This window comes from Alosa alosa, chromosome 5 (assembly GCF_017589495.1).
Source record: "Alosa alosa isolate M-15738 ecotype Scorff River chromosome 5, AALO_Geno_1.1, whole genome shotgun sequence".
In the NCBI taxonomy this organism is placed as follows: domain Eukaryota; kingdom Metazoa; phylum Chordata; class Actinopteri; order Clupeiformes; family Clupeidae; genus Alosa; species Alosa alosa.
In genome coordinates, this window is record NC_063193.1 from 16,740,326 (window position 1) to 16,755,172 (window position 14,847).

Consider the following 14,847-nt stretch of genomic DNA (forward strand, 5'->3'; position numbering starts at 1 on the left):
TGTTTATACTTTTCATCCGGTTCATCATTCCTTGCTTCGGGTGTGTCATGTGGGTTCAATGCAGGTAGTAATTGTTCAGATTTGTCATCTTGCTTTTCAGTGTTTTCTTTAATTTCCTTAGAGTTTTTAACCTCTTCCTTAGGAGACATATTTTTTGTATTTGTTTTCCTTTCCAATTCAGCTGCTTGTACATCTCTAAATGTATTTGCGTTTCTTTCACATTCTTTATTGTTTTGCTGCTCCAGTTCAAATTCTTCATTGTGAATGAATTCTGCTGACTGCTCTTTACATTTATTTGATTCTCTTTCCAATTCTGTATAGTTTTTCTGCATCAGTTCAAGTTCTTTCTTGGTACGATTTAAATCAGCTACTTGCTCTTTCAATTTATTTGCTTCTTTTTCTAATTCTGCATACTTTTGCTGCTTCAGTTCAAGTTCTTTCTTGGTATGATTTAATTCAGCTACTTGCTCTTTACATTTATTTGATTCTCTTTCCAATTCTGTATAGTTTTTCTGCATCAGTTCAAGTTCTTACTTGGTATGATTTAATTCAGCTACTTGCTCTTTACATTTATTTGATTCTCTTTCTAATTCTGCATACTTTTGCTGCATCCGTTCAAGTTCTGTCTTGGTATGAATTAACTCAGATGCTTGCTCTCTACATTTCTTTGCTTCTGCTGCTATCTTGGCAAATGCCACACACAACAAGATGAGGATGAGCAGGCCCAGGCCCAGCTTGCCATTCAGACTGTGTTTCCCATGTTGCTGCAGGAGCTTGGTGACAGCTCGCACTGGGTCATCATTACACAGACGCCATACTTCACCCTGGAGTTATACACATAAGATTGTTAGGAAGTGAGGTGCATTAGCTTAGACAGCACACTGACACAAACCTGGGCCTAGTTTCCCGATAACGACGGAGACACGCTCTTAAGAGGGTTTTCTACGATTCATCTTATAATCGTTTGTTTGGTTTTTCCGACTGTTTCCCGAACATGCTCGTAGCGTAAACGCGCGTGCACTGCTCTAAAGATGCTCTTAAGGGGATCTGTCCATCTGTCCACGTTAATAGCTGAAATATCCTGATTTGATGGTGATGTCAGGTGACTGCACGTCACAGCTATAGGCCTACTGTTTAAGCTTCGGATCTACACATTAATTCACATCAATACGAAAATACAAACACTTTGACATCTGCATGTAAGCATCCCAAGTAGGTTATATACCACACACAGACATAAATAATTGTAATTATTTAAGATTAGATTGTTGCACCATGCAATAGGCTACTTTTTCGCTGTGTCACTTAAGAACATGTTTGAAGATAAGAAAGAAGTCGAGTAAGAAAGTGAGGAAATGTGTAGGCTTAGATATTGATGCAGTAGGCCTACAGACTAAACCACATGTTCCTTTCTCTGCTTGTACCCTTATAGGCCTAATAAAATATAGCTCTCACTTAGCAAAGATAGCCTAATGGCAAACTATTCTGGCAACGTCTCGTTTCATAACTTGATTGCATTTTTGTCCGCTTTTCATCACATTATTATGACCATTAAATTTAGGCTATGCTGTTTTGCATGCTAAAATCTAATTCATCACAGGTAAACACAATAAAGAATGGGAACGTAAATTGGATTATGTATTCTAAGTTGTAATTCCTCTGTATGTCCTGTTGGTGACCTCAGTGAGAAGTACTGTTAAGACGCTCTTAGCCGGTAACAACAACTCTGGAGCACTCGTAGATCTATGAGTGTTTTCACGACGCCCTTAAGCTACGATGGTTTCGGGAAACAGTCGGCAAATCTTAAGACGTTCGTAAGAGGGACTTTACGACACTCTTAGGCTTAAGATGCTTTCGGGGAACTGGGCCCTGGGGACACTGGTTTGCCTGTTCTCTCATGAATTTATTGGAATTTGTGAAGGGACTTTCAACATTAGAGCCATACATAGGCCTACAGATTAGAGACTCTCTAGGCTACCAGGTATCCATAGACACGAGTAGGAGTATCTTTATATTTTGTGTGAGGATATAAGAAATACAACCCTATATTGGAAAGTGACCTGTTTCCACTTGTGCTCTAATTTCGCCCTTTTACGTGTAGGTCCATGTACCACTTAATATTAATTTCTATACAAACCAAGATGGTGAATTTCTAAAGAAACGCAATCGCCCACCCTATGATGGTATCTAAATAATCTCTGTAGTAAAAATAACATTGTACAGTGATTCGAAGAGCTGTAAACAGTTGTAAGGCTGCATGTACAAAACCGCTCCAGTTTCATTTTGCATCGACAATTCTCGGTCTAACCGTTGTTGTGCCGAATGGGCGGAAATAGGACACCCACCAGCCCAGCACCAAACTCCGAGCATGGTAAACAAAATCAGATATATTAAAGGAACACGCCACCCAATGTCAGTAGTAATATATGTTCTTACCTTAACTTTCACGAGTTGAGTCATACCTCTCCCGTGTCGGTATGTGCACTCAAACGCGGCTCTGGTCGCCGGCTGGACTGTGTTAGCATGTTGCTATGCTAGCGGGGCTTTGCGTAACTAACCGTGTGAGTAATCAAAACATCCACGTTTTCCCGACTTAAATACAGTTGCACGAGTAGTTGATAGAAATGTCTACCCACGCAACATGAAGCGTGGCGATTTTCCAAGCGAATAAACAGGAGAACTACAATGTGTGGCGCAATAGCACTTGGGAGTACTTCGACCTAGCGTAGTAGTATTGTTAACACCTAATTGTAGTGTCCCTTTGATCACTGCTACCTAGACCTGCCTAGACACACATATGAGTCTATACACCACCAACAGAACAAATTATTCCATCAACTAAAACCTGATAGAGGAACATAACCGTATATCTGCCAACATAGAAAAGCCCTCCACATGCCCATCATCTCATGGACTCTCACAGACATACTGTACAGTATCATGATACATGATAGATTAAAACATTCAACATACCTTTTGGTTGGATATTGACCTACAGAGGAGTGCACCTTTGGAATGTTGAGGTTTTTTTGTAATTGTTTTAGGTAAGCTTCAGCTTTTAGTTCTTCTGAAGTACTCTGACTTCATGGCATGCTCACAGTAATGTGACAAGCCCAGGTTTGTTCAGTAGACTTTTCTTTCTGATGGTCTGCTCAGCCAATGAGGCGTTTGCTTTCATGCTCTGTTCTATGAATCCACTTGTGCTTACTGTTGTTTCCTTATTCTTTTTGTTCCATGACCGCAATTCCTTGCAACAATTACAAGTTCTTTTTTATGTATTAGTTGATGTATTCTTTTATTTTACATAAACACATTTTACAGAATGAAGAATATGCAAATCTAGTTAGTTTTTAACAGAATAAAACAAAGTATGTTTTATGAACCAGATTCTTCAAAGTAGTTTCCGTTTACCTTCATGACTGCTTTGCACACTGTTGACTTTTGGGAAACCGTTCTACCTAATTTAAGGAGTAATTCGCCTGGTTCATTGTGTAAACCAAAACGAGGCTACAGGGTGCACTACCTATATCATTAATTCATTTTCGCCACCTCCTGGCAGATACATTGAACACAACAATCCTTTGGTTTGTGTACCCTGTAGCATTGGTTTACATTGACAGCCGCCTCAATAAGGCGAATTTTACAGAATGCCAAGAATGTGAAATGTTGTCGTCACAGCCAAAGTTGGCTGCTTTGAAGAGCAATATAAAACAATTTGCTTTGTTTGCACTCTTTTGTTTACCACATAACCCCATGTGTTATTTCATATTTTAGAGTTTTCAGTTTTGTTGGAGTGATTGTGTGTGTACACGTATATTTTTTTCCTATAGGGGAGTGGGGACCAAAAAGTAATATCTCTTTAGTGTACAGTGTAATTGTGAATTATTTTTTGCACAGCACTAATTTGCCTCTCGGAACCTCAACCTAATTAGACTGAGCTGTTGTGTAGAGGAAAATGTGATTGGAACATCGTGTAAGTCAGTGTTTAGGGTGTTTCCTGTAGTGACAGTGAATATATCTGCTATCCTGTCATCTGTGACCAGGGAAAAGACATGTCATACTCTGCAGGATAATAACCCAAGGTAGTATGTCGCTGCACAATTGGCAGATTATGCTATGGTGTCACAGACTGTTGGCTTATTTTTAGTGAAATGCCAGAAACATAAGAAATACAACAGAATGGACACTGTGTGGTTTAGTTATACTCACCTTGATATAATAATTGCATGGTTTTGTGATTATTTAAATACAGTAAATAAGTCCAACATTCGTCTTCAAATGTGTTGTTAAAAGTTTATCCTGGCACAAAACGTATTATAAACAGCAGCCTCAGTGGCAGTGCCATTGTGTCAGGAAAGGCAAAAAAACATATATGTGATTGCCTCTGATAAAATAATTTTACATCATACTACACATGCAACCTGGGGCTTCTATAAGCTTTCTTCTGTATTAACCACATTTAAGCTGAATCAGTGGTGAACAACATGGTCAGCATTATAATGAGGATTATCACCACCACGACCCAGGCAGAAACAACTGCCAGCAGAAGAACATATGTATTTGAGAAGCGGTCTCTCAGAGCAGACCTGTGACGGGGTGGAGCGTCAGACAGCAGGTCACACAGCAGGTCCAAGCAGACAAAAATGAGCGTGAGGGGCAACATGACACACTGCAGGACAAAATCCACCGCAGCCGTAAAATCGCTCTGAGCCCTCCCAGCAGGCTGCTGTGGCTGAAATGTGTCTTTAACAGTATCTACGGCTGCATCATTCCGAGGGCATGCAAACAGTCCCTCGTCTTCACTGAAGATGCAGTCCACGGTGGTGACATTGGGGCGCTGTACAAACCTACTTGTGTTAGGCACAACATAGTCTCTGTCAAAGGTGTGGTGGAGCACAGCCAGGATGACAGGTTTGCCTATATCTGTGAAATAAAGATAACACAGCTGATTAACTTGTGGAGTGAAGACACTTAACATAGCAAGTCCAACGTCTCCATGTTCTCATGTTCTTGTGATTCAATTTCTTTGAATTTTCCCTTGGGGATCAATAAAGTATCTATCTATTTATCTATCTGTTAACTTTACCTGGGATCCTCGTAAGGGCAGCCTCAATGTCAGTCCCCACTCGAGAGACAATTGGGCAGAAGGCAAGGATGATGTCACACTTTTGGATGTTTGGTACTTCATTTACCGACACTTTCTGAGCCACCAGGCGTATGAACTCTCTATGGGCGTTTGCAGTATTTCCAAGCAGAAGAATGAACGCATTTGCCATGGCCGCTCCAGTCGGTGGTTGCTGCAGAGATAAGGCAGGAGTGACTCAACTGTAACTGCCATATGGTGCGCAGTGCACTCTATCTACATGTAATTCCCCAGAAATGCACACAAAATACACTATAGAAGTATCCTTGCATAGCTTAGACAAGCAAGGTAGGCTATTGTGGTCTCAAATAATGTGCCAGTTGATTCGTGAATTATTAATAGCTTAGTAATTTTAGCTGTTAACAAGTAGGCTAGGCATGTGCATATTTTCCAGTAGGCACGTGCAGTGCTTAGATAGATAGATAGATAGGCTTTATTCATCCTGAGGAACAAAAACTTTGCTTCAAATGCGGATGTCTACACTAAATGCTGAATCCCACTGGGGATCTTGCTGATAGGAAACCAATGCGAGTTATGTAGCCTACCCCCGAGCTAACTGTAACTGTCACATTGTAGCCTAGTATTAACCCGATTGAAGTGGGCTATGCATGGCAGTCAATCCCAATTTTCCTTTAGATAGCAAGTAACCTCAGACTTACATTCGCAGTTCCGCGATATGTCAAAAACTAAGTTTATTTGAATCCTGTGAATGAAAACAACCCCGTCCTATCGGCCGTTCCCTGTGTAGCTTCGATATTTTGGTTTCACTTTCACTTAGGCTAGTGGTTATAAAAAAAACGTAGCGATTGCAGACGCTAATAAGCCATGTTTAGGTTATACATACACTGCTCAAAATAACACTTACAGCTTTCACAATTCACAATTGCTAAAACACATTTTTTGAAACTCCACCTTTTTCTCCGTTCTCCTTGAGTTTCACATAATGTCCTCTAATCCTGGAATGTCCCTTGACATCTTTTCAAATTATCCTACTGTTCCCTTTGGTTGCGCATCAGCAAACTAGTAGGCCTGGTAAATGTTAGGTTAGCGGTTTCTACAGGGCAGGCTTACTGTACCGAAAATTGAAAAATGACTTCAAAACAGAGGTAGCCTGTACACCGAATGGTGATTTTTGTGTAGGCTACCATTACACTACTATAGTGCTGACTTTACTTTGAAATTTGTGTCTAGGCCTATTTGTAGGCTATACTAGTTTAACTTGTATGGCTTGTAGGCTACTCCTTTACAGCTTTGTGTTTATGATTAGGTTATTATTGACTACCTACACCATCTTTTTTTTAGACCTATGGCCTACCATCCTCTTTCTGAACTAAGGCTACTTTATTATGCCATGATCTGGACAATTGATGTGTGTACTGTAGCCTATGAAATGCTGTGTGTATGAAATGTAATGTGCACCAGCTCAGCCATATACAATTTGTGAAGTATTCATACACTTCTAAACAAATCTAAAGAAGAATCCTTACACATGACATAGCCCTATATGGCTCAACCTAAAACATTTTCCAGAAGAACAACCACTTTATAATGGGCCTATTTAGGATTACAGGCTACCAATATTTGGCATTTATCATCTGGCAATTGGTAGAGAATGTAGAAATACTGGACAAGATATGTTCAAAATCCCCAAACCAGGATAAGCAAAGTAAAGCAGTCATGCTGTCTGTTCATCACCAGCCACTGCTCTCAAATGTTACACATGAAGTTTTGCACTATATCTGCACTGTATTAATTAATTGTAGCTGCACTGGAAGCAAATACATGTGTCGCACCACTTGACACAGAAAGGCTGTGTTTTTTTCTTTACTTCCTGTTAAAAGAAGTAAAAAAGTCAGGGTGAGGTGCATGTACGTTTTGGCCTGTTTCCATCCCCTGCTGTAATTAAATGTGCTATAAAAGGACTATAGAATACTGTTACACAGACACACAGACATTCAAACAAAGACAGCGACTGTGTGTAAGGGAATACCGCCTCAGGCTGATGGGGAAGCCATCTGTAATCTCTAGCCAGGCCTTTTGCATTTGGGTCTCCAGAGCTGCCACAGCAGCGTGAGGTTTCTCTTGTGACTAGACATGCGTCCCTCCCCAGTCAGTGAGCAGCTTTTAGCTTAGCCTTGAGTGCAACTGAGGCGGGGTGTCGTGGGTGACTTGTGTGCAGTGTTTTGGAATTCATTTGGCCCACAGAAAAAGCAGCCAGCCAGATAATGTAACCCAGAACACAGATCATTCACATTTAGATGATTTGCTTCAGGCTAAGCTTCTCAATACTCTTACCACCTTCAAATCAAATCAGATCTTCATGGAGAGCGTCAGCTCACGCTTTGCCCCTGTGATACGCTGACCTGATTGAAGCCAGCTCATCGGAACCCTTCCCCCATTTTACAGCGGATACCTCCAGTTGAGTTGCTGGGGTTCAGCTATGATAGTGTTTGTGTCATGTGTTACATTTCTAACTGCCCAACTAACACATGGCATTAAATCCTTTAAGTCCGGGGGGTGTCTACCACACTAACCTCCATATGTTACAGACGTTTTAAGTCCCAGGAATTATGAGAAAATAGTCTGTGTGTGTGTGTGTGTGTGTGTGTGTGGAGAGGGGGGGTTGTGTTTGTGTGTGTGTGTGTGTGTGTGTCTGAAAGGTAGTTTTCTACAAAACTTCACTGCACACAAATGCACGCTCCCTCATTTCAGTCATAATGGTCCCTTAGCTTGAGGGGTTTGGCCACTGATCGTTTCAGCTGTCTAAATGGCATTTTGAGCGGTAGACTGCTGGCTATGGCCCATAGCTGTGACACCAAAGACTTCCGCAATTTTAACCATGGACTCCCCAACCTTTGACCCTAATCACACCCTTACTCGCCATAGCTATAAGTTTTTTCACCAAAAACCACCAAAAGCAAGTTATATTCCCTCTTTCAGAATATATCACAGCATATTCTTATATGGAAACATTCTGACCCTGTAATTTCCTGCTCTATCAGTCCTGTACCAAACCAAACCAAAAGTAAAAACTCTTATACAGCACTATATTTATGTTCATTCAACAATTCATTATACCCTACTGTATATCCTAGGCCATCTGCAACTCTAAAAATCTGCTAAATGAATAAACGTAATGTAAATGTAAATCACTGACTGTCTTAAGACTCTCACACCAGTAATACGGTTTAAGGCTCCCTAAACACCAGACCCCTCTCTCAGACGTAGAGAAGTTATTCCCCCAAGTTTCTCCCCTTCTCTCTGGCCTCATCCATTAGAAGAGAACATCTACTGCAATCTTTGAACTTGGTCACAGTTCCCCAGCAGCGTATGGCTGGCCTGATGGCTTTATGTAACAGAGACAGAGGGGAGGAGTGGTGGAGAGAGAGAGGTGTGATGAGGAGGAACTGATGATGCCTGCAGTCATACTCAGGTGATAGTGGGGATTCTTCCTCATTCTCTCCTCCTCTTCCTCCCCTGCTTTTATTATCACACTAATGGATACCCAGAGACCATTTGAATGACATGGTGACCCTGAGTGTGTGTGTGTGTGTGTGTGTGTGTGTGTGAGAGAGAGGATGAGAGAGAGAGAGAGAGAGAGAGAGAGAGAGAGAGAGAGAGAGTACATGGCTTTAGAACAAGGGCGTTGCATGATGTAGATATTCATTTTAAAAGACATTGTGTATGTGCTTTTGCTTGGCTGCTTTAGTGGTTACTCAGTGGACCAGTATGTAGGGATCTGGCATCTTAATTTAGTAACGACACCATAGGCCATATGCATCTCCACACAGGATACTTCTCCACAGAGAATAATTTGAGTGAGAAGTAGTGTATGAAGGTGTATTCCTCTTACGTAAGAGGGACTGCAAAAGACTGCGCTAGTTATTGGGTAAGACTGCATGCCTTCAAACCCTCATCAATATTTAAACAGTTCCCCACCCCACACTTGCTTTCAATGACTCACGCATCAGAGTCATCTACAGTACATCACTCTATATGTCCCCCCATCACACTTTTTACCTTCCCCTCTGTTGTGAAGTGAAGCAAGTCTTTTGTTTTACATATATATATATATATATATATATATAAAAGAATAAAGTATGTTCCTCTTTAAAAAACATATAGCGACTCTCTCACATAAGACAGTCACATAAGATGAAAAGCCTGTCTGAAATCCATTCCGCAGCAGAGATTTATGTGACTACAGGAATCAAAAGTGCTGTCGTCTGTAAAGCGCTCTGCATCGATCCGCACCATCAGAGTGAGTTTTTTGCTCCGAGTCGCTGTAGCCTGATTCCCAAACAGCAGCAGATGCAGAGGCCACTGCTGTTTGGGAGCGAGGGAAGCTATAAATAAGCAGCTGCAAGTTGCTGGCTCGCGCTCGAGATGTTCGAGAGAGAGAGACAGAGAGCCCCATGTGGTATCGGCTCTCCTGAGTCCTCCTCCTCACGTCTGGCTGTGGGACAGGCAGCGCGGGCGTGGTAGACGGCAGATTGTACCGCTGGAGATCCGCAGGGGGCGCGGAGCCGAACTGGGCTCCTGGCTTATGTAACCCGGTTGGAAATGTCTCGATGACTAAGCGGCCCTCTAATGGTTTCACTGACTCTCGGAGTATTACCTCTTGAGAGTGATTATCTGAGAGTGCATGCACATGTGTGTCAATATTTGTGTGTGTGTATGTGTGTGAGAGAGAGTGTGTGAGTGTCTGTGTCTGTGTGTGTCTGTATGTGTGTGTGTGTGTCTGTGACTGTGTCTATGCGTGTGTGTGAGACAGAGAGGGACAGAAAGAGTGAGGGAGGGAGAGGAGAGAGAGAGAGATTAGACAGAATTAATGTGTCATGTGAAGGATGAGTATGTCGCTGCTCTGGTGCCCTTGTCTGTACTCTCATTAATCAGAGCAGAAGAATTCAGACTACCACAAACACTAGTCCACACACACACACACACACACACACACACACACACACACACACACACACACACACACACACACACACACACACACATTCACAAACACACACACACACACACACACACACAGCCACACACACACACACACACACACACACACACACACACACACACACACACATACACACACACACACACACACACACACACACACACCCGATCCAAGGTGTACTCCTCTCCCTCTGCATCCTGGGTCGCTTGGCAGCCGCTTTGAATGAGTGCCGCAGTCTTCAACCTTCAGTTGGTGACAACATGAATGAACATCCCTTCTCTTACGTGTGCTACTCTCTCCTCTCTCCCCTCCAGCTTCTCTCTTAATTTACTATCTTTCTTTCTCTCTTTTTTTCTCTCTTGTCTCTCTGGCTGTGGGACAGGCAGCGCGGACGTGGTAGACGGCAGATTGTACCGCTGGAGATCCGCAGGGGGCGCGGAGCCGAACTGGGCTCCTGGCTTATGTAACCCGGTTGGAAATGTCTCGATGACTAAGCGGCCCTCTAATGGTTTCACTGACTCTCGGAGTATTACCTCTTGAGAGTGATTATCTGAGAGTGCATGCACATGTGTGTCAATATTTGTGTGTGTGTATGTGTGTGAGAGAGAGTGTGTGAGTGTCTGTGTCTGTGTGTGTCTGTATGTGTGTGTGTGTGTCTGTGACTGTGTCTATGCGTGTGTGTGAGACAGAGAGGGACAGAAAGAGTGAGGGAGGGAGAGGAGAGAGAGAGAGATTAGACAGAATTAATGTGTCATGTGAAGGATGAGTATGTCGCTGCTCTGGTGCCCTTGTCTGTACTCTCATTAATCAGAGCAGAAGAATTCAGACTACCACAAACACTAGTCCACACACACACACACACACACACACCACACACACACACACACACACACATCACACACACACACACACACACACACACACACACACACAGCCACACACACACACACACACACATCCACACAAACACACACACACACACACACACACACACACACACACACACACACACACACACACACACACACACACACACACACACACACACACACACACACATACACACACACACACACACACACACACACCGATCCGGCGGTGTACTCCTCTCCCTCTGCATCCTGGGTCGCAGGCAGCCGCTTTGAATGAGTGCCGCAGTCTTCAACCTTCAGTTGGTGACAACATGAATGAACATCCCTTCTCTTACGTGTGCTACTCTCTCCTCTCTCCCCTCCAGCTTCTCTCTTAATTTACTATCTTTCTTTCTCTCTTTTTTTCTCTCTTGTCCGGTCACATCATGTTTAGATGAAAATTAGTTACTTGAGTTTATTTACTGCAAATCATGCTTAGTGCATCCCAGAAGTGCCAGAAGATTAACAGCTGTTCAAACAAAGACATCGCATTGGACAAAGCAAAGAGGCTATGGATTTATTCCCTGTTAACTCCTCACTCCGCACGCCAGATTTCAGGACAGCACTGACTACTGACTTCTTCTCGTCTCCTACTGTATTGTGAAAATCTCATTTGCTGTAGTCAAACCGGTGCTTATTGGTGTTAACCCGAAACCTCTCTGAGCAACCAGCCAGTCTCCCGAGAGGAAATATGCCTTTTGTGTCCTAGGTCAGAGGTCATGGCACCATGCATTATTTATTTAACACACGCTGATGTGGAGGAACCTGGCCCGGGATCGATAGTTTTCAACTGAGATGCGGGATTGGGTCTTCTCTGTTAGTCAGAGAGAGAGAGGGAGAGAGAGAGAGACCGGTGACAGTGCTTTGGTGCCAGTGAGATAAGTCCCTCTAAAAGGCTTTTTTGCCCGACTGACATCGGCTCTGGCTGTCAATCACAGCGGTTCAGCTGGTGGGTTTGTAAGTTTTATCCCAGTGACAAACAGTTGATCCAGATTTGGAGAGTGTTTGCATTGGGAGGTCACGGGCTGGTGCTCAGCAGTGCTGTTTATATATTTATTTCTCTGTTTATTTATTTATTACACAAAGACATGCACCGTCATAGGGGAACTGTTTCCTTATAACAGGCTGTCATGAAAATGGTCATCATACAATATAATTTAAAATACATACAAGGAGCATAGTAGGCCTAATGTGAGTATGCCTAATGCTGTGTGTGTGTGTGTGTGTGTGTGTGTGTGTGTGTGTGTGTGTGTGTGTGTGTGTGTGTGTGTGTGTGTGTGTGTGTGTGTGTGTGTGTGTGTGTGTGTGTGTGTGTGTGTGTGTGTGTGTGTGTGTGTGTGTGTGTGTGGTTTACCAGACTGAGTTTGTTCTCATTTGTGTTTTACAGGGCTGGGCTGGGGCTCCCTGACCTGGCTTACTGACATGAATCTTCTGACCCACTGAGGTAAGCCCATAGAAAGAGTAGTACCAGATAGTAGGCAGACACGCAAGCACACACACACACACACACACACACACACACAGACACACACGAACACACACACACACACATACACGCACACACACACACACACACACACACACACACACACACACACACACACACACGCACACTCAGTAAAGGCTTTTCAAAATAGGCCTTTGAATAACTAGATTGGAGTTTGATTTCCTTCACGCTTCCTGGATCCTGGTAACAGATGTTTCTGGTTCATTAACCAATATATATTTTCTGTTTCGAAACATCTGCATGCATGGTTATCAATCTGCATTACAGCAAGAGCTGTCCAGTTAGGTTTTTAAAGTTTTTTCTATCATGAACATTTTGTTCTGACCGACAAATCAGAGTGTCAGAGTTATCAGATGCCATGTCAAACATGCAATCCCTCAACAATAATAAGTATATTTAAAAAAAATCAATCTTATAATTCTGGGGTTTTCATTAATCCTGGTTCAAGAACCATAACCTACTGCACTATATCCACACTAGAGTTTTACAGCTGGAGAGAAGCTGATTGCATTGCATTTTTATAGGATTATTAAATGCCAAGAATAGCTTGTAATGCATTGCACTGCATGTATCTGACATTTGACACGCTTTTCAGAGACAGGGGGGAAGGGTCGTACAATCCCAGTCAGTCTCTGAGGAGAGAAGGGATATAATGGCAGGCTTTGCCACTTTCATCCATCCATCCATCTATCCCTCCCCCACTGGCACTCTCTTCATCCCTCTCTAGACCCCCACCCTCTCTCCATCCCCAACACTCACTCTCACTCTGCCCATCTTCATCCATCCTCTATTCCTCCCTTACATGTCACTCCATCCATCCATCCATCCATCCATCTATCCATCTATCCCTCTTGACCTTCTCACCTTTACTCTTTGTCTCATCAGCTCTTTTATGTGTCTCTCTTCACTCTTCACAGTTTATTCCTCCTTTCCCTCATGCATACTCTTTCATCTCATTTCTCCATACCCTCACCCCATCTCACCATCTCCCTGCCTTTTTTTCCTGGTCCTTGTCTTCCTTTCTTCTCTGCCCTATTTCCCTCTCTCTTTCTGTCTCTCTCTCTCTCAGTTCTATCTCCCTGTATCTCCATCATCTTATAACCCTGTAGAGAGCGAGAGAGAGCAGCTTAAGCACTTTTAGCTGCTATGACTGGGCAGTGGGCACTGGGTCATATCCTTGTAACGGAGGCTGCATTCCTTATCTCTTATCTAGCCGACCTCCTTGCCTTTGGCTGACTCTGAGCATAGTAATGGCTGCTGGCACCAAACCAGTAAACCAGGAATGGATTTCAATTGGGGAGGGGTGGTGTAAAGTGTGAGTGTTTTTTTGTGCATAAGCCACATGTGTAGAAGATTAAACTGGCAAAAGTGTTTGTTTGTGCTCCACTTTTCTCATAATAGCGACGATTAGGAGAGTCAGTTTTGATCGGAATCAGACCATGGGCGTACTGTTGGTTTTTCACCGAGTGTGTATGTGGCTGTGTTCATGTGTATGTGTATGTGAGTAGACTCAACCCCGCAAGCTTGGACAATGTGTTTGTGGCTGAGGCCGCTTTTCAGCGGCGCACAAAAGCACCTTAGGCCCCCTAGAATGAACCTTTTGTGTGGACGTTCACCAGAATGGACCACACAGAGAGCCCTGTACAGTCTCCACATTATTTTCTCTCTCTCTGTCCCTGTGTCTCTCTCCCCCTCTCCTTCTTTTCAGTCTTGTTATCTTTCTTGCTCTTTATCTCATTCAACTTTGAACTGCCTCAGTCTTAGACTCTTAACTGTAAATTCCACGCCCAAACCACAGAAGACAATGTTCATTTCACAGAAAACAGAAGACTTACAGTTAGTGGACATTGAACTCTGTGATTGACAGTCAATACCACCTGCAGTAACCAACTGAAAATGTGCCCAGTGGCATTGGCAACAGGGCCCCATAACCCATTAAATGTGTTGGCTCTGGGCAATTCTATGCAAAACTGTCACGTCCATAACGCCAACTAAATACCATGGTATTTCATGTAAAGTTTTTCATGTAAATTCTACAACCAAGAAGAGTGAATGCTCAAATTTCAAGTAATCATCATTCACATCATACCATACCATGGCATTGGCGTTATGGACGTGACAGTTTTGTGTGGAATTGCCCATCCATTGGCAAGTGATGTGTACAGTAGCTCTACTCTTTTGTTTCCACCTCCAGTGTGTCCTGATCGAGGGAATCTGCTCTGTAATCCTCCATGATGATGCACAAGGTGAATATACACACCACACACACTGCACTGAGATGATACTGGGGGATTGGTTGTGATTGACTGCCCATCTTGTCTCC

At 43.0% G+C, this 14,847-nt stretch overlaps 2 protein-coding genes across 5 annotated transcripts in view; one reads left to right on the forward strand and one right to left on the reverse strand.

Annotated features, from left to right (window-relative positions):
* The window catches only part of LOC125294980 (dematin-like), a 96,883-nt gene that overhangs the window by 72,176 nt on the left and 9,860 nt on the right, over positions 1-14,847 (forward strand). For all 4 annotated transcript variants that reach the window (XM_048244082.1, XM_048244081.1, XM_048244084.1 and 1 more), the window contains 2 exons: positions 12,405-12,461; positions 14,719-14,770. In XM_048244082.1, coding sequence (XP_048100039.1) covers positions 14,756-14,770 — 15 coding nt within the window. In that variant the 5' untranslated portion in view covers positions 12,405-12,461; positions 14,719-14,755. The remainder of the gene's footprint in view (positions 1-12,404; positions 12,462-14,718; positions 14,771-14,847) is intronic.
* On the reverse strand, positions 4,195-5,276 carry LOC125294603. Its single transcript, XM_048243483.1, has 2 exons — positions 5,087-5,276; positions 4,195-4,923 (listed from the first exon to the last, which is right to left on the reverse strand). Exons 1-2 carry the CDS (start codon positions 5,274-5,276, stop codon positions 4,460-4,462), a joined length of 654 nt encoding a protein of 217 aa, XP_048099440.1. The 3' UTR covers positions 4,195-4,459.

What these genes read in the sequence shown, in the direction of transcription:
- LOC125294603 (XM_048243483.1), bottom strand. Translation starts at nt 5,276, where the DNA reads ATGGCAAATGCGTTCATTCTTCTGCTTGGAAATACTGCAAACGCCCAT. An exon ending in TGCCCTTACGAGGATCCCAG is followed by an intron (nt 4,924 to 5,086) that starts GTAAAGTTAACA and finishes TTTATTTCACAG; the next exon opens with ATATAGGCAAACCTGTCATC.